Source organism: Podarcis bocagei (genome assembly GCF_964188305.1).
Source record: "Podarcis bocagei genome assembly, chromosome: 12".
Taxonomy (NCBI): Eukaryota; Metazoa; Chordata; class Lepidosauria; order Squamata; family Lacertidae; genus Podarcis; species Podarcis bocagei.
The window spans coordinates 38,940,411-38,964,807 of NC_138137.1; the positions used below are offsets into that span (position 1 = coordinate 38,940,411).

At 48.5% G+C, this 24,397-nt stretch overlaps 1 protein-coding gene across 1 annotated transcript; it reads left to right on the forward strand.

Annotated features, from left to right (window-relative positions):
• The first annotated feature begins 1,067 nt into the window (after positions 1-1,067).
• On the forward strand, positions 1,068-20,619 carry LOC308569468 (polycomb complex protein BMI-1). Its single transcript, XM_081163390.1, has 19 exons — positions 1,068-1,324; positions 3,100-3,211; positions 3,347-3,410; positions 3,502-3,536; positions 3,875-3,935; positions 4,022-4,078; positions 4,185-4,244; positions 5,224-5,279; positions 11,360-11,414; positions 14,438-14,664; positions 14,926-15,047; positions 15,458-15,554; positions 16,212-16,267; positions 16,363-16,413; positions 16,682-16,790; positions 16,877-16,922; positions 17,381-17,479; positions 18,146-18,226; positions 18,347-20,619. Exons 1-19 carry the CDS (start codon positions 1,186-1,188, stop codon positions 18,677-18,679), a joined length of 1,860 nt encoding a protein of 619 aa, XP_081019516.1. The 5' UTR covers positions 1,068-1,185; the 3' UTR covers positions 18,680-20,619.
• Positions 20,620-24,397: the final 3,778 nt, after the last annotated feature.

Here is a 24,397-nt window from a genome sequence, read left to right on the forward strand (position 1 = left end):
GAACTAGTGCTGAGGCCTTTCTTTTTTTTACCAAATTCTCTTTAACTTTGTTTATTCTGCTGTTGCCTAGAGAATATCTTGGTTAGGTAACTCATAAATTATATAATAAATAAATAATAAAATCTTATGAAACTTCCCCTTTCCCCTTCCTACTTTAGCAGTAGGCCATCTACAAAAATGCCCTGACCTTTAATTTTAAGAATCTACTCTGCAGAAACTCATGAAACTGCAGTCAGTGTCTTATAAAACACAAAAAATGGCATTTTATATCATAAAAATATTAAGAGCAACATTTTTAACAGTTACCACTAAAATGCTTTTGCAAATTATATAAATGTATCAGCATAGCTGTAGATGAATAAAGAATACTATTTTTTAAAAAGCAACAACACTGTGTTGTTTTAAAGCTAGAATGCAATGGGGAAATGAAGATTACATTACATAATAAACGATAAAGTTGTCATTATTGCCTTTGCAGCTTCTATGCAATTCCTTAAGAAGTTTTTGTGGTTCTGAATATCCAAAACCCATTTGCCTATAGCTTAAGGAAAACAGCATCCCATGTCTTGCCCTGCATCCCATGTCGACAAAGCATACGGAAAGGAGAGAGAGAAAGAAAGAGAGAAAGAAAGAAAGAAAGAAAGAAAGAGAGGTTTACGTCCAAAGCCACCTTTACAAATACAGTAACTACCATGTGGGGCCAGTTTCCTTAGCCATGAAATAAAACCTGAAAACAGTTCGATGTGCGTTAGCAAAATATAACCGAGGTACCCCAACACCCCCAGCCAGAAATGAAAGGAGGAGGAGGCGGCGGCTGGCCCTTTCCTTTACTGTGCATGAAATACAAAGCGAGCACAAAATAAAATGAAAGGAAGGTGGTAGTGGTGGGTCAAGTACAAGAAAGGGAGTTTATACTCAGGGAATGCCTGGGGAGAGAGAGAGAGAGAGAGAGAGAGAGAGAGAGAGAGAGAGAGAGAGAGAGAGAGAGAGGAAGTGGACGTTGAGCTCGCAGCCACCAGAGCAACAACGGCGAGGCGGCGGCTGCAGCGCCGCCTCCTTCCTCGCAGGCTCGGGGCTGAAATCCACAGCCGCCACCGCTGCAGCTCCAGCTCCCCTCTTGCCGCGGGATCAGCTGAGCGCGGGGATCACGTGGGCGGCGTGTCGAAGGTCACCGCGCGGCTCACAATGGAGCTGTCGGAGTCTGTGCAGGGCGGGCTGCAGCTCCTGGCCGAGCGCGGCTGCTTCTCCCCCCGAGCCTACGAGGCTCTGCTGCAGGCCGCCTTCGGTGCCTTGCTCGGCGGCCAGGCCGGCCAGGCCGCGCTAGGTAAGTGCTGCTCCGGGAGGAGCTGGAGCTCAGGCGCCGGGGCGGGGGGGAACTGCAGGGCGGCTGCTGTTGCTGCTGCCGCCTGGGGAACCGGAGAGGGAGAGAGAAGCAGGCAGGGCAGCCGGGGGAGGTGGCTCTTCCCCCGCTTCGCTCGGCTTCTCTCCCCGCAGCCCCGGCGTATTGTCAGGGCTGCTTGCTGCCCGCAGCTCCAGCACCAGCCTCGGCCGCTTCCCCTGAAACTCAGGAAGTGCTTTCTGCCTCGCCGAGAAAGGCAGCCGCCCACGTCCTGCAGCCAGTCTCGCTCTTTGTTTCTGTCTGTTATTGTTGCTGCTCTCCTCCATTTCCCGGCGGCTGTCATTTCCTTGCAGAAAATCAGCAGCGCTCCTCTCGCTCGCTCCTGGCCTAAAAGCCTCTTTGGCGAGGCAGCTTTGTTCTGGGTGTCGGTTCCCCTCCTCCGTCGCGTTGGTGTCGGTTTATTTTCACTTCCCTTTCCCCCCCCCCGCCCCGGCGAGTTATTTACTGCAGTCCCTGGGATTAGCGGCGTCATTATTATTATTGTTATTTGCAAAGGTCAGGCTTCTAAACGGGTTGATTTATTTTAGGAAGGCTCCGTGCTGCAACCTCACGATCAAGGCTCTCTGGGCTGTGCATGGATAGTGCTTTCTTTTCACGTCATTGTTCCTTAATGCCGCTCTGAAACTGCATTCCATTATTATGATGATCATTATGAGGATTATTATTATTATTTTCCCGGCCTGTTTCCGTGCGGGAAACCCTGGATCGGTGACCGGCAGTTGCCTGCTGGCCAAGGGGGATCTGGTTGTTGACGTTGGGCCGGCCGCTTTCGCTTAGCCGATGAAGGAAGGCGTTTGTTTGAGCCGCTCTGCTCGCTGCCATGTAGTCGCTCGCCTTCAAAACGCGCGGCCTCCGGTAGGAACTAGCTTGAACTGCAATTGCCGAATAGCTGCTCTGTTTACTCAGACGGGGCTCGGCGAGGAGGAGAAGGAGAAGGAAAAGTTAGAAATGTTGTGGCCAGAAGGGTTTGTAGTTACGGTACATCTGAAGGGAGCGCGGTATTCGGAGTAGGATAGTTAGAAAGGCATATGGTTTGGTTGTGTGTATGTTTTGTTTTAAACTGACCTTGATTTAGAACTCAACCCTATGAAATGTTTTCTCCATCTCTTCCACGGGTGCATTTGGCAGTTTATAGGGGGGCAGGTGCTCCCCCTCATTGTATGAATGCAACATCCAAAAGCATGGCGATTTTTTATTTGTAGAAATAAATTCTGCAATTTACATTTGTTTTATAACTCGATGCTTGCCAAGAAATTCCAGTAATGGATTGCATATTGAAACAAAAACAAAAAACGCTGGGAAGGAGGAAAACCAGGACACCGTGTTTAGAAAATGCACTAAATCCGTTTGTTTCTTCTGGATAACGTGCCAAATTCTGAGCCTGATGGGATAATTCCAGAGAAACTTATGCTGGAAACAACTTAGACCAGGTTTGGGTCTTGGGAGAAGGCATTTTAAAGGAGAGCTGAGATTGCCTCTTCATTTGTTGTGGCTCCTTATGAATGAGAGAACCCTTATGAATGAGTCAATATCTTTATAGCTGTGCTTTAAGTATTGCCAATATGAAATGCATTATACTTTCCCAACTGTTAAAACTGGGCTATGCTAAGTATGGCTGCATGGAAAGTTTTTAGTCTCTCTCTGTTTGAAAGAACATTCCCCTGAAGTTATACCATCTTTGAAATTTCATTTATTTTTAGATCATCCAGACTTGGAACATATCGATCCAGCCGTATTAAAATATTGTCATGCAGCAGCTGCAACTTGTATAGTAGAAGCTGGAAAGCAAAAAGCTGACAAATCTGCCATAAGGTACTCCCATTTTAAAGCCCTTCACAGTGTTTGAGGTGTTTTAGTTTGTTTTTTAACACCAGCCATTGCTGTAAATCTTCCTGCTTGAGTTGTACTGACATTTAGGCTAACACATCCTTTTGGTTTCCCTTTTAGTACTTGTTTAGAAGACTGTAAGTTTGACAAAGAAAGAATTGAACAATTTTGCACCGAATACCAGGTTTTCAAGCCTATTTTATTATTATTTTATTCCCATATTCATATTTTATTTGTTCTGTAGAAGATGGCAAACTTTTTTCTCTTCTTTGCAGAAAAATAAAGATACCTTGGAAATCCTATTGGGAAGGTATGTCAAAGGAAGTTGTTTTATTACTTTAAGGTTACAAACTGAAACAAACTTACTAGGGAGTAAGCCCCATTGAATACATCAGAACTATATGGCTAGAGTTTTGCTATTAATTTCAAATGCACCTTTAAAGTTAATATAGGAGGCTGCTGAAATGGATACAGTGGCGAAAACATAGGCACAAGTTATCAAGTTGAGATAATTTGCACCCTTAACCCACTTTTGAAATACACTATTGATCTATGGAACAGTCACCTTTTTATGCCTGAAATGTGTGCAACAGCTTTTTCATTTAGCATAATATAACCTAATAAGAAAATGATGATTGTGTTCTTCAGTATAGGCAGATGTCCGCTGCATATAACTGATGTTTGTTGGCGTTTGGAATATCAGATCAAGGTAATTTAATAAGGGTACTGCTTTATTCTGGTTTCTTTATCTGCTAAATTCTGATACATTTTTTTCCTCTTCCCTTATTACTTTAGACAAATCAACTTCATAAAAATTATCGCCCTGCTTATCTGATGACCTTAAATGTTGAGGTACTGCACCCATTCTTATGCTTTTCCTCACCATCACTGAATTAAATATTACTTCAGGTTTTGCCAGATGTTAAACTTCTAACATTTGGGATTTTTGTTCCTTTAGAACAGTGACTCAAGATCTCAACCGGACATTAATTTTAGTTGTTCTATGGAGCAATTACAGGTATTTCTTCATATGTTTGTGCGGGTGTGACCATTTCAGGTGTCAGAATGAAATTTTCTATCAGGAATCCACCCAAACTAAAGTTTGCAAAAAAGTGTGTTGATTAAATATGTTACTGTATAATGGTTTGATTATGTACCTCACCAAATTGAGATTTCAGATTAACCCACATAGTAGCTATGATCTTGGAATCACATTTTAAGGGGGTTGGAGGGAACTGTTTCAATTGTAATACCTGAGAGGAAATTCACTTTCTGTAACTATATACTGTACATTAATATAAAGAGTGCAACTTGCATTGACTTTGGCTAAATTGGGTTTGTGTAAATTGTTCAAGGATGGTAAACTGAGCTCTTTATACAAAGAAGTTCACATTGACTACAGCAAGCAATAAACAAAACCTAACCCAAGCATTAAAAAGTGTAAAATTAGGTAAAGATTGAGAAGTTGAGCAAAAGAAAAGGGTTACAGGTTAATCCTGGGAATTATTTTAAAATAAAAATTAGTTTTACATTCCATATTAAATTGAAATTTTAATCCATTGCAAATAAGTAAATATATTTAGGACTGCAACTTGAAAAGTTGATGAATTAATTTAATTGTTATATTAAACAGCAAGAAAGATAGCAAAGTTGTCTCTGTCTTTTGATACTTTTTATTTAATTTATTACAGTCATTTATATTCTGCTCTATATTAATTCAAGCACTTTCATTTTAAAAATTCTGTTATTAACACATCATTTCTGTTAAGAATGTTCAGTATCTACCCTTAACTAAAATATGACAGAAAGGCTGAATGTTTCTTAAAGATATAAAATAGCTGACCTGTAGGCATTCTTCTCAAAGTGTTAGACACCAAGTTTTCCAGATGTAAACTTGATCACCTTTGAAGACAACATTCACAGAACTAATATGTTCAAGTAACCCCACTATGTACAACAAATTACTTCTTTTCTAAAGTTCTTACTTCATGTTTTAGGATTTAGTTGGGAAACTAAAAGATGCAGCTAAAAGCCTAGAGAGAACAACTCAGCTGTAACTGCAGACCTTGGCAGACTATTGGATCCAAGAAGAAAAAGAAATTGTTTCCTAACAGTTTCATCTTTGAACATTAATACGATTACTCCTTGTTCTTACTTCATTTGATGGGATTTTGATAAAGCATTGGCTGTACTGAAATGGAATACCTACTTTCTAGCCAATGTTTCATGTTTTGTATGTATGTACAGTCAAGACTGTAGCATTTTTAGTATCATGTCTAATGGGAAAATGTTTATTTGTTAGATAACCAGATAATTGTCTTCTTCTTTTTTTCCTGTCCCCTTGTTAAATATCTGCTCCCTGCTCAGTCTTGTCCTGTCTTTAAAAACAAGGCTTTATTTCCCATTTCTAACCTCTAATAAAAACAGAGAGCAAAAGCAATAGAGAGATGATCTATTCTGTGTGCCACATCTATCAATAATAATGTGTGTTGATTGGGGGACTGGCGGAATGGTTGGGTTCTCCTGGGGGTCCCCACTATGGAGTCAACATTCCAAGAGTAACCTTCTCACCAGCAAAGATCACTTTGAAGGGCTGTGAGGCTCTGAACCTAAGGAGGCCTTCATTGTGTTGTAATTAAGTAGTCAGTCGTCTTGAGTCTCATTTTGGTGAAGTCACGTTGCAGCTTTTTGAAAAATAAATAAATAAATTGGCGATTCACACGCGAAACGAAACTGTCATGCCTTCATCTGTTTTGACCCGGATTTACTTGCTTAAATATTCAGTAGTTTATGTAGATAGACAATAACTGGAGTGCCCTTAATTGCACCAGTGGGTTTCTTTTCACTTCAATGCAGTTGAATGGCTATAGATGGAATGTGACCAGCATTGTCTCCACAACTTAAAACAAACAAAAAACAACTCCACCCTCGCCCCCATCTTACAACGTGGGCAGAAGCTGCTTTCCCAGTTGGTAATTATACACCCCCGGCTGGGAAATGGGTAGCGAGACAGCTCTGGTTTACAGCAAGATCCATGATCCGAATTCCCGTTTTTCCTTTCATCTTCCTTGGGCTCTTTATACCATCGTGGAAAGGGCAAGAGGAAACTGCCCACCTGAGAGGGAAAACACCCGTTTGCTACTCTTTGTTGGGGAGTGACAAAGAAATAGACCAGCGTTTTCTGTACCAAGCCCATAAGAACCTGGAGTGTTCAGTTTAGGATATCGAAATCTTCTGGAGCTAGACGTGGTGAGTTCACCTGAAAAGATCCCTCCCCATAAGTAGAACCATGTCCGCGTTCACGGTGGCAAAGGAACGGATGAAAGGCAGAGAAGCAAAGTGCCGAAGACGCTGCCATCACCTCCTGGCTTAGACTCTTCCACATTTCTTATTCGGGGGAGGGTCGCACGCGGAAGCGGGTCCTTTTATCAGCCTTCAGCCGGCTTGGAGAGAAGAGATTTTGGTAAACCAAACAAACATCCTCCCATCCCTTTTGGTTCACACCATTTATCGTTGAGATATTATGATGATGATGATGATGATGATGATGATGATTAGCGCGAGGTGGGGTGGAAGCGAGCTTGCGATGGGAGGCACCCCATCCGCGACTGAGTGAAGCCGGCGCCCCCCTTTTCCCAGCCTGTTTTGCACCCCGATCCTCAACTTCCAAGCTCTGGGTTTGGCACTGGGAAGAGAATCCGCGGGTGGGTCGAGTTCCTCGGTGCTGCGGTTACGCCAGGGTCAGTCTCTCCATCCCTAGTGGAATCTGAGAGCTATTTTTAATTATAATTTATTTATTAAAAAAATAAATGAATGAATGCCTCTATGCGGGTTACTATTCGCTTCCCATTATAATCACGGCGCGGAGGAGAATCCGATATGCTCTCTAACCTTCCATTTCCCTGCGTCCTGTCGAGAGGGAGACAGGGTTGGCAACATGGCATCAGAAATAACACACGCGAACGGGTCAAATTGTGACGAGGAGGGCGCTGCCCCGTGTGTGTGTGTGTGTTGGACGTTTGTGTTCCCAATCGATGGCTGAGGAGGACCAGAGTGTGGATCTTTCCCAGACGTGGCAAGCAGCACAAGCCACGAACCCGGGTTAGGAACGTCCCTTCCGACGTCTCCCGGGTGTGCCGGTCTCCGCACGACCCCCGCCCTTCTCTCTTTGGGAAGTGGGGGGCGGGCGTGCTTTTCCCAGCTCCTTTTCGATGGTTGCGTTTCTTCTGAACGCTTGCCGAGAAAGGGACGGCGTCCAACAACGTCCAGCCTTAAAAGGATCGCCTGTGGAATGGAAGGATCCACACACGCCGCGACCGACCGACCGACCGACCTCGGGGCAAGGAGCGCCTTGCGCTGCGTTTTGTTCTCAAGCGACGTTCACTGTTGCGAAGAGCGCAATTGTTCCTTGCCCAGAAGACGCGGCTGAGGCGCGGTGTGCCTATTTTCGAGTTGGTTCCCTGGGGAGCCTCTTCTTCTCCTCCTCCCCCCCCCACCCGCCCACGCACCCACCCGCAGCGCCGGGCTGCCTGCCCCCGGGGCGCGCCATTAGGTGGGATTCTGCCGCCGCGATCTGTGGAAGGAAATCGTGCGAGCTGCGCGCGAGACAGCGAGGGAAGCGGGGAAAGTGCGGCGAGGAATGCCTGCGAGGCAGCGACAGGGTGGGGGAGGGGAGGCAAAATTGTGGTAGGGGAGGGGTGGGGGGGTGTTCGCGGAAGACATTTGTTGCCTCAATGCGATCATATTTATCGCCCGTGACGAAACGTGAGGTGGCAGAGCTGGTGTGGAGAAGGGAACTGATACGACGAAGAAAGGCGGGAAACGAGACGGCGTGTTCAAGGCCAGGAAGACCGTTCGCCAGTCAAGGGGAAATGGGTGGTTTCGCGGGGCTGGGGAGTCAGGAACGCTCTTGTGTTTAAACACGTTAAAGAAAATAAGAGATGAAGGGACGGGGGGGGGGGAGAAAAACCTCGTGCATCTGAGGAATCTCAATTGGGGTTGTGGAGGGAGAAAAGCCCAGGACGAAGGATGAGGGCACTTTGGGTGGGCAAAAAAAAAGGCGCGAGGGATGGCGAAGTCAAAGCCGCGTGAGAGGGAACCGAAATAAAGGAAGGAAATCGGGATCGGGTCCTTAGAAGGAAAGGAAGAGAGAGAGAGACAGGCGTGGAGAAGGGGGCATGGGGTCAGTTTTCAAACATTTCTAGGGTGTATATAAATCGTGAGACGAGAATGGTAAAAGTGGAAGGCGAAAGGAGGCAAAGACTGGGGGCGCTGGATAGGAAATACCAGGCGGAGGAAACGGGGGTCGCGTGGGGAGGGTGGGGATGTGCAGGGCGGGAAGAGTGTTGGGACGCACTGAGGAGAAGCAGCTCGTCTACAGACGACGCGTGGATCGGTTGCCAAGGCGGGAAAATATAAGGAAACGAGGGGCGGAGGTGGAAGCGCAGAGACAGGTTAGTTCGCCTTGGCCGCACGTTGCACCTCCGACACCCACGACACCTGAAACGCCTTTGCTGCGCAAGTCTCCTGTCGCGTCGCCAAAGGTCTTGCCCACAGCAGCTTGGGAGCGGCAGGGGGCAATTTTGGGCGCGGGCACCCAAGGAAGGCTGTGGGGCAACGACGGCGGAGGAGCGCCGCGTCTCGTGCGCGCGGGAGGGAAGCCACCAGACGAGACGCTTCGAGGACAAGGGGACCTTGCTTTGGGTGCCACCTCCAGATATTAAAATGGTGGGCTGCGGAGTTGGGGCCACCGTCGTGTGAGGAGGGAGATGTGGCAGCAGGCGCAAAGAGCGGAGTAGACAGGTTTAGATGAGGGGAATGGACTAAGCCAAAAGGTGGCAAGCTTCAGTTTATTGTGCCCTGGGGCGGGGGGCGGGGTGGGAGACACACACACACAGAGAGAGAGAGAGAGAGAGAGACATATTTAAGGAATAGATAGGTGTCGGTCAGAGAAGGAGCAAATATAGAAAAGAAAGAGGCGATAGCGGGGGGAGGGGAAGCAGAGAAAAAGAGGTTTGTGTGTGTTGCAGTTAAGCCAGAAGAAAAGAGAGAGATTGTGCGCGTGAAGTGACAGGGTGTACAAAATGTGGGGAAACGAGAAGGAACGGGCAAAGCGACTCTACAAGCGTGGAGTGGGTGTGTTCGGGGGGAAGAAAATGAATAATACATTTTGTGTGTGTGTGAGAGAGAGAGAGAGAAGGGGGGGAGGTGGAACAAGCGGCAGCGGCAGCTCAGCAGCAGCAGCAGCAGCGTGAGCGCGGTGGAGAAAAGGAGGACTCGGCGAAGTGTGTGTGGAGCGGAGGGAGGCGGAGGACCAGGCGGAGTGCGGGGAGGGGGAGGGGAGGGGAGGGTGGCGCGCGGGGAGGGGGAGGCGGCCGAGCCGCGGGATTGGGTCACAGGGAGGCTGACGGGCTCCGACTACACCGACACTAATTCCCAGGCCACCCTTAAGGAATGAGGAGCCCCACGTGATCCTGGCGGGGCGGGCGAACTCTGAGCCATTTTGGGGACGGTGTCAGTTTCCACTGTGTGCCTTTCAGCGTTGCATTTTCCACCAGCAGCAGCAGCAGCGGCAGCCAGCAGCCCCTTCCTCGCCCGCCACTCTCCCTCCTCTCCCCTGGCTCCCTCCACAACTATGAAATAATCACAATTATTTTTTTTCCTCGTAAAGGGGAAAAAAAAGAGGAGGAGGAGTGGGAAGGAGGGAGGGAGGAAGAGCCTCCCTCTCCGAGGGGCCGAAAAAAAGAAAGAAAAAGCACAGCAGAGGGGGAAAGAGATTGCGAGGCGAGTGGGTGAAGGGGTGGGGGGGAAGCCGAGGAAGAAAAGAAAGAGCGCAAGAGACAATGGGCTGGCGGAGGAGGAGAGGCAAACCATCCGGATTAGAAAGATTTTGAGATCCCAGCACTGGAGCTGCGCATTGAGAAGGAGGTGGGGAGAGGCAGAGAGAGGAGGCGAGGGAGAGCGAGGGCTGCGGGGGGGGGGAGGCAGAGCCAACTCCTGGGGCGGCGCAGGGATCCGAGGGCGAGGGAGGGGGCTCGGTGGCGGAGAGGAGCCCGGCTGCGGGGGAGCGAGCATGAGCTGAGCTGAGCGCGGCGGCGGCGGCGGCAGCCCTGCGCTCATTGCAATTGACAGCGTCTGCAGTTCATTTCAAGATGGCCGCTTGGCTCACATTCATTTTCTGCTGAGCGACTTTTAACTTTCATTGTCTTTCGGGGCGGTTCGGATCGTCGCCCGCCGGCTCCTTCTCGCGGGTACGTATCCCCGGGCGCGGCTGCCCTCCGGGGGCCGGGGGGCGGCGGGGCCTGGGAGGCGGTTTCGGGGGGCTGCGAAGGGGCGCCAGCCTTGCTAGGTGTCCCCGGGCTCTCCGGGTGGGGAAAGCGCTGACAGGCTGCTCCATCTTCGCGCTGCCTCCGCGCCCTCGCCCTCCGCGCAGGGACCCCGGGAGGCGCGGCGGCGGCGGCGGCGGCGGCGGCCCGTGCACTGGCTGGGGCGACGCCCCCCCTCCGGCGGATTTCGGTTCCTTTCCTCCCTCGGCTCGCCGCTAGCCCCTTCCTGGGCACATGGCCCCGCAGGAGGATATTTCTATTTTCAGCCCCTGCTCGCCGATCTCTCTGGGGCTCCTTTGTTTAAATGCAGATTTCGATTGAACGCGGGCGGTGCATGAAACCTGGCGCTGCCTGGGTCAGGGGACGGCGGCTGCCTGGCCAAGAAGCGCCTCGCAGGGGGTTTCAGGATCCCCGCAGAGCCCCCATCTTATAGGGATGGGTCCCCCCCGAGGGGGCGATCCCGCTGGGGGGCTGGTCGCGCTCAGGAGGGCTCTCCCAGGAATTTTATTAACTTAAGTTTGGCGGACCCCGGTGTGGGACTGGATGGCTCGTAAGATGGCGGTTCTCGCTCAGCTTGCAGCTGGGCGCTTTTTCTCGTGTGTGCGTAAATTGTTAAAGTTTCTGCGCTTTGGGGACGGGAGGGCAAAGCTGGGAAATTAACTTCGGGGGCACAGGGCTTTCTGCGTTAATGCGAGTTTGCCCCGTGCAGACGCAAGAGATTTGGGGAAGCTGAGATGATGGGACTTGCGGGATCTTCCAGCGCGGTTTTCTTTTTCTCTAACTGGTTTTCTAGCCCCTTGTCCCGCAGTCCTTCCAAGCTGGGTCAAGGCAAGTTTAGTGGCAACGACTTGCTAGTATGCGAGGTGTGATGGGTTTGCTTCTGGCGCGAGAAACGGAGCACACGTCCACCTAACCTAGCTTGGCCTAACCTCTCTTGGCAGGGTAGTCCTGGCAAAAAGAGTTCAGGAAATAAGTCGGTGCCATCAAATCCTACGGGTAAAATCCCCCTTTGCCCCCAAACCTGGGAGAGACAGACATGTGGTCAGAACACCTCCATGGCGTTCGTTAAAGCTCTAACATTTTTCTTGCCTCCAGAACTCAGGAGCACAAGACGCAGCTAAGTATTGGGGGAGAGTTTGTTTGGAAATGAGCCTCCAAGGAGGAGGAACACTCTCTGAAAATATAATATGGGGCGGGAGGAGAATGGGATGCGTCCGTATGTGTAAGGGAAGACTTTTCCTGGAAGTTGGCGGATTCTGTGTGTAGCCTCTTAACCTTTAATAAGTTTGGACACCGCGCTGGCTGGGAAGGAACCAGATTTTGTGGTAGCAGGAGACCAGCTGAAGAGTCCCATTTGCTACTTTTAGGAGCTTGGCTCTAAAGGAGGAGGATTTCTGCCACTGAGCACATTAATTTCTTCTCTGGAAGCCGCTTCCCTCCCGCACTTAAAGATGGATTTCAGCCAGATATTGGGAAGAAGGAGCACGTATCTTATTGGTAACACATGTGGGCATACATGCCTTCCAGAATCGGTTTTCAATCGATTGATTGATCGCCATCAGGATTTAGGTCTGTTGTAAGAATTCTAAGGTCTCAAATACATGGCAGGTGAAGGAAGGGCTATCTGCCTGTGTGGCTGTTGGTGCAAAGGGTGAAGCTCTGCTCCATCGAGGCTTACCTGGTCTTCGGGTCGGCTTCGCTCCCTTTTCAGCTGCCGGCGCAGATGCTTTGTGCTCATTCACGGGGTACCGTGAGCCTTCATAACTAGAGCTTGCCCCTGTATTTTGAAGTAACCCGCGCATGGCCTCCAGGCTGGCTGTCATAGCAAACTTCACCCTCCCCTTGTTTGCACGGTTGAAGACTTGCCTGGCGAGCGAGAGAGCGCCTGGAATAAAATATATTCGCTCGTGTTAAAGGTCAGCGTTTCTTGACTGTATGCACGCCGATCTTAACATAAGGAGGGGGCGGGGAATGAGAAGTTGAAGCTCCCCTCCTGGAGGAGGAGTTGGCGCGTTTGGGAGTGAAATGCTCTTTATGTTTACGCGCACAGTGCAAACTGTGTGTGAACAGAAAGGGGGGTGTGTGTGCACACGTGTGTGCTGGCTGGCGTCTTTCACTGTTGTTCTTCGGTTCAGTTTGCTGGTTTTCAGACCCCGGATTTCAGAGATAGCTTCGACCATGCCCTGGGGAAGAAGGCTAACTTGGGTCATAAATAATATGCGGTTAAGGGAAAGAGCTTCGACCAGGGAAGCTTCACGGCTGTTGGGAGTTTTCTTTCAGTTAGGAAGTCCTTTGTGAAATAAAACATGTTCGTCTCTTCCGAAAGACTGGGCTGCTTCGGTGAGTCTCAGCGCTGGAGAAGAATTGTAAGGCGGCCGATTAAAAGAGCCATCTACTTGCCCCAGTTGTGAGATATTTAGGGTTTCCTTCACGAATAAAAGGAGGGCAGGAGAGACTGGTTCAGGTCAACTCAAGAAGGAGTCTTCCTCCTGGCTGAGGGCATGGAGGGAAATCGCGGGCAAGAAGCCAAGAGCCGAGACTGGCGAGATCCAAAAACTCCAGGCTGCTCCTTTGTTGATACTGTTGGAGAGATCTTGGAAAATCCGCACACAATGCATGGGAGCGCCCAGCCTCGCTGCCACCCTCGAGTTTAAGGCCAAGGCTAGCGCCTCTGCCCCGGGCCTTCTTCCCTTTGGGGAATTTGTGTGTGTGTGTATGTAAGAGAAACATTTCCCCCTGGTGCAGCGTTTGCTTCCCTCTCCCCAGAGAAGGAGTTGCTTGCTTGCTCAGGTTGTCTCTGCTGCTGCCAGTCCCATCTCCTCCTTCCTCCGCGCAACGCGAGGGCTTTTGCTCTTTCCTTGGCCAAGTTCGGCCGGGATTGCGGGCTCTTTGCAGGGAAGGTTTTCGCCTTGGTTGCGAGGGCATCTGCTGAGATCAGGGACCTTAACCTGGGCTCCGGGGCGGCAGGCGCCTTTCCCTCCTGCCCAGCTGCCTCTGGAGCTGGTGGCACCGTAAATTGCTCTGGTTCAGCAACCTCTGGAAATGACACTCGGGCCGCTGTGCTGGTCTGGGACGAGGTGCGGATTCAGATGCGCGACTGGGCTGAGACGGGCCAACTTGGAGCCCCGTCCCGGCGCAGACACGGCTCGTTGGAGAGGGCAGGAAACCGGAGGCTGAGCTGCTGCCGCTTCCTTGCCCGGACTGAGTCGACGTGGATGGAGGCCCCTGCGAGGAGCTGCCGAAAGGGCCGGGAGGAGCCTCACTGCTCGGCCTGGCGCACACCCCGGCGCTGGCTCAGGCCGCCCCCGAGGCCTCCCCCTCCAGCGCCGCTCTTGGCCTCCTGCCCGGCCCCTTGGCGGCGGAGGGGAAGGAGAGGAAAGGACCCCCTTTCCCGGCCCCCGCCACGCCCCCTGCGCCTTTCCTGAGGCTGCACCCGCCCCCCATGCGCACACCCGTGTCCTCTTCTGCCCACCCACCTCCCCTCCCGGGTGCGGCACACCTAGACCCTCGCTGCTCGCAGGACTCTCCCGGGCCACCTTCCTGGGCGCACTTTCTCTCTCCCTCTTTCCTTTCTCCGCCACCCCCCTCCCCTCCCTCTTTCTCTCCCCCCTCCCCTCCCCCTCCTCCTGGTGCTGCGCTCCGGGCGGTGGCAGGATGCCAAGTGTAAGTGTAAGTTGCTATAGCAACCCCCTCCAGAGCGCGGTTCCGAAGGCGCCGCCGTCCCGAGCCTGTTGGGCTGGCGGCAGCGAGGCAAGCGGAGCCAGGCGACGCGGGAGAAGAAGCCCAGTTCCGCCGCGGCCCGATCCTCTCCTGCCCAGCCTCGCCGGTGCCAAGGTGCAAGGCGGGCGGGCAGCTCCCTCCCTCTCCCCCCTTCTTCTTTCTTCCTCCTCCTCCTCCTCCTCCGCCCCCTCCCCTCCTCCCCCCTCGCCGGAAATGCCCAGGGCAGCGTCCGCAGCTGCACCGGGATCCGGCGCCTCCTCCTCCTCGTCCTCCTCGCCTCTCCCCCGGCCGCGATCCTCTGCTCCGGCAAGCGCCACCGGGGTGCCCTGTCCGCCGCGGGAGAAGGGCCCCGAGAAGCCCCACACCCGCCGCCGCGCCAGGCCAGGCGGGCAGGTGGGCACTGGGCAGAGCAGCAGCCCCTTCCCTGCGCCCGGGCCTCCCGCTTTGCATTACAGTTCCTGCCTCGCCAGCTTCCCGCCGCCGCCGCCTTCCGAGTTACATTTCCGCGGTTTCTTCTCCTCCTTGAGGAGGGGCGAGTGGGAGGCCGGGGGCTGCCTTGCAAGCCAGGAGGGGTCCGAAGGGGGAGTGGAGGTTGCGTGCGCCTCGGAGACGCTTCCCTCCCGCACTTAAACGGCCCTCCTGTGTGCCTTTCAGAGCTGCAAAAATGCATCGCACCACCCGCATCAAAATCACCGAGCTAAACCCCCACCTCATGTGCGTGCTCTGCGGAGGGTACTTCATCGATGCGACCACCATCATCGAGTGTCTGCACTCCTGTAAGTACCGTCCGGCTTCACACGTGCCCTTAGCCCTCCAGGGACGCAGATAAAGGCTCTGGGCCAGCAACCGCCCGCCCCCGCCAGTCTCTGATCCCTCGCAATAAAGGTCTGCTCCCATTTACGTGCGGTTGCCAGTGGCTCCATAGTCTTGTAAACATGCCCTATATATCTTTAAGGGACTCCCTCCGGCTCTTTGCAGCTCCTTCGAGATTTGGCCCCCTATCCAAATAATGGCTACCTTTGCTTGGTGGCTCCGGGTTTAGAAAAGTCTCGTTACTTCTTTTAATAGCTGGAAACCTCGCCTTGACCGCTGATCAAAATCTTGCCTCTTCTTCTTCTCTCTCTCTCTCTCTCTCTCTCTCTCTCTCTCTCTCTCTCTCTTTCTCTCTCTCTCTATTTTCTTATAGTTTGTAAGACGTGCATCGTGCGCTACTTGGAGACCAGCAAGTATTGCCCTATTTGCGATGTCCAAGTTCACAAAACCAGACCCCTTTTAAATATAAGGTAGGCGAGAGACAACTGAACTGCTGTGTTTCATTTCAGGTGATAAGTTCAGAGGGTAGCGACGCTTGCGCGCTTCTTTGGATTACCACCTCTTCATCACTCGTTGCGATCTGGCTGGAGATGTCAGTTTGCAAACTGAAGTTCATGTGTGAAGGGGGAGCAGGCATTTAAGTCCTGTCGCTCCTTGAATTCCCTCCAAACCCAAACCCCAGCTTCTTATATGTTTATGGATACGTACTTTATTCTTGCCTTGCCTGACCAAACTGCAAATTATTGTCAGTTCCAGCTAACCCATCCCCCTCATATATTGTGCTGGTGGAGAAAGGCAAAAGTTAGATTCATTTCAGAAGTCCTCCTTACTTAGCTGCATCGCCCTTTGCTGTTTAGGGATGGCATCTCTTGATTAGCTGCATGCATTTTAGACAGTAACACTGTGGCAAGTAGGTTTCCGTAGACAGAATTGTTTCCCACCTAGGCAGATAAGTATCTGGTGTAAAAGACTTCTGTCTAAACCATTTTTAAATGTTGCGGGACTTTGGGCTGACCATTTGAATCTGTTAGAAAATACTCTTTCTTTGCTTTGGAAAGTGAGGTGCAGTTTGGATTTTAATACTGGCACCCTTCTAAATTTGAGTGTCCTGGGATTTTATATTTCAGATCTGATAAAACTCTCCAAGACATTGTCTACAAGTTAGTGCCAGGCCTTTTCAAAAGTAAGTAAGCCCTTCTTAGATTAAGTGACCACCACGAGCACTGTCTTGTATGAAAGCCAGAGTATACTAAATGACAAATGTGTGTTCTCACTCAGATGAAATGAAAAGAAGAAGAGACTTTTACGCTGCTCATCCGTCTGCTGATGGTAAAAGCTTCAATATCTTTCTTTTGTAGACATAAAACTGTCTTCTTACTCAAAAGCTTAGGTTGTTAAAACATTTCCCCATCTATTATTCCCCTAACATTTCAGTGACAAAATACGGCATAATTAATTTAAAGGTTTTTAATACATGCTACAGAGTTATCTCAGTATTTGCAGAAATAATCTTAGCTGTGAGAGAGATTCCCCTCTTGATGAGGTTTGTTCTCATTCGAATTTAAAGATGTAAATGACTGTGGAAATTTCTGTGCAGCTGCCAATGGCTCTAATGAAGACAGGGGCGAAGTTGCAGATGAAGACAAAAGGATTATAACAGATGATGAGATAATAAGCTTATCCATAGAGTTCTTCGACCAAAATAGGCAAGTTGTGAACACAATAATTTACTTTTATCTGCACATTCTTAGATAGCTCTTCTTTGTTATAATTGTATCACTCTTCTTCCCAGACTGGAACGGAAAGGAAATAAAGAGAAAGAGAAACCCAAAGAGGAGGTAAATAACTTTTACTTTCTTTGGAATTTAACAGATCCCTTCTTTAGAAAGTAGTTTAGATTATTTGTTTGCCCCAGCTAGATTAATAGTTATTTTTATCCCCCTAAATATCCCCCTAAATTAACACTGCAGGCAGCTATTGTACAGACATTTATTGTTTCTTCTTGGCAACTAAAATTAAAAGGGAACTGATTGATGGTCCAAAAACTTTTGTTTCCTTCTAGTTTTCTTTACCCGAAATTTTTTTGAGAAGGAAACTTGTCATATATTGCAAACAAACCCTAGAAAATGTGTGTTACTACATTTTGACTCTTCTTATTAACTGTTCTGCATTTTTGTTATTTTGATTTAGCAATTAGCTTCTAGTTTCCAGCTATGCTTATGTATCTGTACTACATTTACACTGAATTCTTAACTATATGCCTTGTTTTCCCCCCCTAATCAAACACCCTTCCCAGGTGAATGACAAAAGATATTTGCGCTGCCCTGCAGCTATGACTGTAATGCATCTGAGAAAGTTTCTCAGGAGCAAAATGGACATACCCAATACTTTTCAGGTACATTTTTTGTTTATTAAAGGGGTGATAGTGGTAGAAGTTCCAGTAAAATCTGGGCTCCTGGCATTTAATTTAAATGAATGCTTTTTACTTAAAAATGTATTGCACAAACTTACTAAGCAACACAGTGTACCATGTTAGCTAGTGGTTTGCTTTGGTTTATATACATAAAACAAGCTGTTAATGTAGTCCTCTATTTTCAGAAACTGGAGAATCAGATAAGTATCCCCTAGTGTTTTGCTCTGTGCTGTCAGATCACAGGTTGCTTTGTCCTTGAAAGATCAGAGCCTGCGCAGCATTTTAGACAGTCGTTTTCATGCTAAGGTTGCTCAATAAGCCTTTGCCTAATGGCTTTTGCGTCTGGGTTATAAAAAAACAACACAGCAATCACCAAAACTCTTAAATAAAAGACTTGAAGTATTGGCTCCTTAAGGGCCGATCAGCAATCCCACTAAAGCCTAGGACTCAGGAAAGATAAATTCCTCCTTCCCAACAAATGTAAGTCTAAGTACCTGGATTTAAATCTTTGGTTTATTTAGGTCAATGGGCTTAACTCTTACTCATTTAAATTTGGAGCCAGGTGGATATTTCTTTGGCGTGCGCGTTGATGCGGTCGCTTCCTCCCCACCCGTGTAAAATGAAGCTCAATTGCATCTCTCCCCCTAGATCGACGTCATGTATGAAGAGGAGCCCTTGAAGGACTACTACACGCTCATGGATATTGCCTATATTTACACTTGGAGAAGGGTAAATAGTGCAGGGGGGAAGGCTTGGAAGCCCCTGCCTTGAGCGAGGTGGCGGACCGATGGGGAAGAAGCGCCTAGTCTGAGGACGTCCTCCTCTTATTTTATTTATTTTTTCTTGCAGAACGGCCCCCTCCCTTTGAAGTACCGGGTGCGACCAACTTGCAAGAGGATGAAGATCGGCTGCCACCAGCAGGATGGGCTGAACCACAGCGGCGAGCTGGAAAGTGACTCTGGGAGCGAGAAGGCGAGCAGCCCCGCGGGAGGCGGCCCGCCCTCCACCTCCTCCTGTTTGCTCAGCCCCGGCACCCCGGTGCAGTCCCCGCACCCCCAGTTCCCGCACATCTCTAGTACTATGAACGGAACCAGCGGCGGCAGCAGCAACCACCACCCCTCCTTCAGCAACAGAGCCCGGAAAGCCTCGGTAAACGGCTCTTCTGCCACGTCTTCGGGCTGATGCGCCGAGCGCCTCTGGGACTCCAAAATCTCCACCGTCTCTTTTAGACCTGCTCTGTCCTGTCCCGTCTCCTTCTCTCCGTGCCACTCAGCTTTATAGATGCTATCCCGCCGTGTGACTGTCCTCCGAATTGCTTTAAGAAGTGAGAGGGACGATCAGCGGAACCTCCCACACGAACCTTAGATATGGGAACTTTTGGATATTAAAACGAACCTCGGGCTGTTGTGAAAACAGGGGGATTTGAGCTATGAGCGTCTCCGTGGATTTAGAAAGAGGAGGAGGAGGAGAGGTGTTTCTTAAGGACTAGCAACGCTATAAACCCGGAGGAACTATAGAGGAAGAGGAATGCTTTTTGGTTTTTGCCACATCCTTCGTGGTTTGGACGGGATTCTCTGGAAAATGGATGCATATCAATAATGGGATCTAGTTTTTTGCTAATCCAGACTAACTTCTACGTTTAAGATCTCCGTTGTTAATCGTTATTTCACTGTTTTGTAAAACTGCGGAAAGCAAGTGGATTTCCCCGCCACCCCACATCTTCATAATCTTCAACAAAACCGGATTGGAGAAAAAAACGCATAGAAGAACTATGCATCTATGTAGCCATGTCACTGTGAACAACAATTTCCTGCTTTATTAGCCAGTTTTATTTTCTTTGATTTTCTTTTTTTTATAAAAAAGTGTTTCACCCATAACTTGCCTACTGCAGCACAGAAAGGATTTAATAACTGGGGGAAGGAGGGGGGGCGAGAAAAGAAAAACCACAGAACAAGAAAAAAAAATACTATTTCACTTTTTACAACCTGTATGCCTGAAGGCGGGTATTGCCGTTTATTTTACTGGCTTGTTTAAAGAATGAAAAACAAACGAGGGGGGTGGGAATCACATTTTTTTGGAGGGTAAGAATCAGGTGGCATTTTGCATTTGTGCAACATTGCCACGTTCTTATTTGACAAAACAGGAAGCAGTATTGTATGATATATTTATAAATATTATAAAGAGAATATTGTGTTTCTCGCCCTCTCGACGCGGTGGTTCCGTTTCCCCGGCTAGCGCGGCCCTTGGTGACGCCTCTTCTTAGCTCCTTGCTGACGAAGCAGATACCAGCTTTCCCCCCTAGAGACGCCTGAAGGCTGCGGGGTCGCAGGGAGCAAGCTCAAGCCGCGGTTAACCCGGAAGCAATTGGCCATCTCGAAAGGGCTTTACGGGCTTTGTCTTGTTCCAAGTAGTATTTCCTTTCATTTCTTACTTTTTACAGAATGTGATTCATTGTTCCAACGGTGCAGTGGGAAAGGATTCAGGAGAGCAGGAGGCGACGCCAGGAACACGAGGGCGCATTAAATATTTCATTAAATTTTATTATTTGGTGCGATGGGTTTGTGTTTCCACCCTTAAAATATAAAAAAGCACAGGAAATCACACAAGAAGCCATAAAATATGCGGGAATCTATTTGATTAAGTTGTTCTTTCTTAAGAAATCAGCAAGTTGCTGGATGAAGGCTTTTAGTCTAAATTTGTTTTAATATATATATATCTGTATGTATGTATATGGTACAGTACTAATTTGGTTAAAAATGAACAGGTACTCTGATATTTCCAATAAGCTGCGGGGAATCCCTTCTTCAAGGCGGGCCTCTGAAGGCGTTGCGTTTGGGAAAAGAAGGACTGTTTTAAAAGTTAAGCGTTGTGAAGAGCCCCCAAATACTTTTCAGTTTGTGCTTTGCTTTTGGTCAAACGTTGTGTGTGTGTGTGTGCGTGCGTGTGTGTTCTTCACTCACCAGTTACGCATTCGTGAGGGTGGTTATCCTATATGACTATTGTTTTCATGTTTGTACGGGGAAATTGTAGCTAAACATTTCATTGTCTCCAGTCTGCGAAAGAAGCACAAATTCTATTGCTTTGTCTTGCTTACGGTCATTAAATCATTACTTTTGCATATACCCCGTTGCTACTTCTTGTGACGTTATATAGTCAATGTTTAAGGGTATTATTAACTTTCGAATGCCTCCAAAAAGAGATCCGGAGATCATGTTCACCGGATTTAACACTTAAAGTTTAACATTCAGCTTAACTAAATGGAACTTGCAACCTATGAAGCTTGCAGTCCTATACACACGCTTTCCTGGGAGATAGCGCCAAAGATCAATGGAAAGCAAAGATATTTCCTTCCTTCCTGGTAAACGTAGTTTGGATTGGGTTGTGAGCGATTGTAGTCCTTCAGCTGCTAATGTAAATGTGAGCTATATACTTTGAAGTAATGTCTCTTTCAGACTAATTCTTTTTTCGTGATAGACGTAGTCACAAGCACAAATTCAGTTTTAGGTAGCCGAATAATTTTTTAGTTGGGCAGATCAAACCAATCCAAAAAGAGATTCTAAAAGGGGAAAATGCGTGTTTCCAATGATGATATAAAATACAGTTTGAGAGAATAAGGTTCCTCTCATGAATCAGAACAGCTTCCAGGGAAAACACATAGACACACACATCCCTGTTCCCTTATTGTTTCCACAATAAAGTATCTTAGAGAGGTAAATTAGGTCTAAATTCATGCATATGAATTAACTCACATACAGTCAATAGACTGTATTAGTCGCTTCTGTCAGAATTCCATCTCACTAACAGTGAAAGGAATTAAAGCAGCTGTGTTATAACAAGACTTTTTCCTGCTTTGGATTAGTTCTGAGAAAATCCTCAACTGACTGTTTTTCAAAGGAGAAAAAAGGTAAAAAAAATGACTTCAACTATAAGAAGATCGAATAATTATCACAAAGGCCAATGTTGAACCCAAAGTTCTGAACTGCAGATAAATCAAACCAAGTTTGCGCAATTTGGTTCCAGTTCAATCACAGCAAACGCTGCTTATATTTTGAAACTGAACTGATACTGTATTGGTATTGCTAATTCTGCGAAAATAAGTGTGGGTTGATTGCATACACCAGACAAGCACGTTTAACTGGGAGCGAGTCCCATTCATTTCAATGAAACCTGCTTCCATCGCAGTGCTTTGAGGGTCACTGCCTGAACCTGCCCTCTCGCCGGGTTACTGGAGTCATGGTGAACATTTTATCTTCCTTTTATACCGTGAGTACACCTTAAGAAAAAGAACACGGTTTTGAAAGGATTTCCAGATGGGTGCCCGATCGTGGTGGTTGCTGAAACACCGACGGAGAGTCTAAGAAGAAGACTTCAGAGTTTTATTATGACATAATAAGCTATGAACTTTCGTGGAGTAACGTCGGTTTCATCAAAAGCAAGTGGATGACGTGGATTCTGTTCCACACAAGCTCATTGTGGCACAATAAATGTGCTAGCCTTTCAAGTCGTCACAAACCTCATAGTTGTTCTTCCTTTTAATAATTTTCGAGGTGGCTGTAAAAGCGGGTGATTACTGCTGCCTCCCGGATCCTAAGAGCGATCACGCGGAACTCCCATTTGATATTGTAATCCGCCTTGTGATCCTCGGATGTAGGGCGGTATAATAATAATAATAATAATAATAATAATAATAATAATAATAATAATAATAATAATACAAACAGGATGGGATTAACTGTATTAGTAGCGGTTAGGATCGCACTACTTTCCATCAAAGCCTATTATTAATCTTCTTGGATTTCCCAAGGTTTTCTCAGGACGCCCCAACACGCAGGTGATGGGCGGGGGGGGGACTTGTTTATACCCGGTGAGGTGCAGTATAACTTTACCCTTGTGCAAGACTGCAGTCCTATCCTCACTTACCTCAGAGTAATCCCCATTGAACTCAGTGGGACTTACTTCTGAGCAGACATGCATCTGGTGGCCCTGTAAGCCTGTTTCTCAGAATACAAACTCCAATGCTGTGTTAAACTGTTGGGAGTAATAATACAGTAGTTTAAAAGGGAATCCAAGAAGCAAAGAGAATTCCACGCTGCATCGCTCACTGACTTGCCCTACATACAAAAGGTTTCCAAGCCGAGGGAGCTCTAAAAGCGAACAGCGGCTGCGCAATTCATTGCTGGCTTTACCAAAACGGAGAGCTGGTTTTACTTTGAGTAAACCTACGAACTGAAGCACAGTAACGCATGTTAGCTTGGAAGGCATCAGTGCTGCACAATATTCAGAGAGGGAAAGGAAGCCAGTCCTGAACCGTGTGTCTTATCTAAGTGTTTCTGAACATGTGCAGAGTGTATTTCACTTCACTAATGAGTAAAGCCCCACACCTCCGAGTTCAGTGGGGGCCGCAGGCCATACTGCTCAGAACTTAGGACTTGCAGGCCTGGAGCCTCTGGCCTCTTTTTTGGACCTTAAGCTTCAACCTTGACTGTTCTTGGCGACGTCTTATTTTTCTCCGTAAAATAGGCGCAGCAAAGATCTGGTCGTTTGAAGACCGGCGTGGTTGTTTCAAGAACTATGAAGACCGCACATTAAACGCGCTTTATAAACTAGGAAGAAAAATCTGTCCTACGAAATACAAATAGGTTCCCCTTGCGAAAGAGAGTTTGCTTCCTCCGATATTGGGCTGCAGTGTTACAAGGCTCTATTAGCACCACCACCCTTCGGATTGGGACTCAGCCGTCGCGCCATCGCACCGGCCAGGCTTTTAGCTGGCGTCCCACTTGGACAGTAATGCGGAGCTTTTCCGATAGATCCGGAAAAGCGAGGAGAGAGCTGCTTATTAATCATCGGACCGGCGGGAGAACTAACGACCAGAGAATGCGCGCAACGTTCCCCCTTCCCTCGCGATGCTTCTGCTTCGGTTCTGTTCTTTCGGGGATTCGTGCGGCTGCCCAGTCCGACTTGTCCAGACGTTTCCCCACCCACTCCGTTTACACGCAGGAGATTCTCTGCGGCGAGGATTTACAATTCACTTTAGAAGGTGGATCTGTGAAAGAGATCCTGTATCTGTAGCTCGCCACTGGGATCCTTGAATCTTGTTGATCCACGTACACGAGTTCTCTCCTTCGTGCGTTATTTGCGTTCCTTCCCCAAATTCCAACCACCACCTCTGCGCTCGCTTTCCGCACGGAAGAATGGAAGAAAGAGCTCACTTTGCTTGCAGTTCCGAGTTCAGCCACCAGCCGAACCCGGGCAGGAATTCGGCTGTCTGAGTCTGGTGCCAGCATCCAGGGCAAGCTGAGCGAGGCGCAGCTCGGCCACTTAGCTGCTTCTTCTGCCAACCTTGGGACGGTTTCACTCTTTCGACCTGAGCTTCAAGCGTCTGCTCCGCGAAGACTGTTGATCTCTCTCGTTTGCGCTGTCAATTCGCAACGCAAACTCGCTCCTACGCTGGATGCCTTCAGGCTGCTTACCTGGGAGTTAAGCCCTGCTTGAATTCGACAGGAGTTACTTCCGAGCTGTTTATTTTATTATTACCTTCCCTCTGTCTCTTTTCAGTTCCCCGCGCGGATTGCCGTCTGAAACCGAGCAGGAGGCGGCTTCAAGCCATGTACTTCCAAGAGGCACTTAATCCAGCAAGCAAGAACTGTGCGTCCTCCCTCCTCATCTCCGGATGCTTCTGGGCGTACCAGTCGCATCCTCCGACCTCGCTGGACCTTGAGGTGCCAACACTCAGCCGCTATCCTCCAGCAAAAGGCTGGGACCAGGGAGAGCAAAGGTGGGCGCAACCGCCTGCGCTGCAAACAAGCCCAAGAGAGGAGAACGGGATCCGGGCTCTATTTATTATTTTTCTTGAGAGAGAGAGAAGAAAAGGCGAATATGGCCAAAGAAAGGAAGGAGACA

What these genes read in the sequence shown, in the direction of transcription:
- LOC308569468 (XM_081163390.1), top strand. Translation starts at nt 1,186, where the DNA reads ATGGAGCTGTCGGAGTCTGTGCAGGGCGGGCTGCAGCTCCTGGCCGAG. An exon ending in AATTTTGCACCGAATACCAG is followed by an intron (nt 3,411 to 3,501) that starts GTTTTCAAGCCT and finishes TCTTCTTTGCAG; the next exon opens with AAAAATAAAGATACCTTGGA. An exon ending in TTGGAAATCCTATTGGGAAG is followed by an intron (nt 3,537 to 3,874) that starts GTATGTCAAAGG and finishes TGTGTTCTTCAG; the next exon opens with TATAGGCAGATGTCCGCTGC.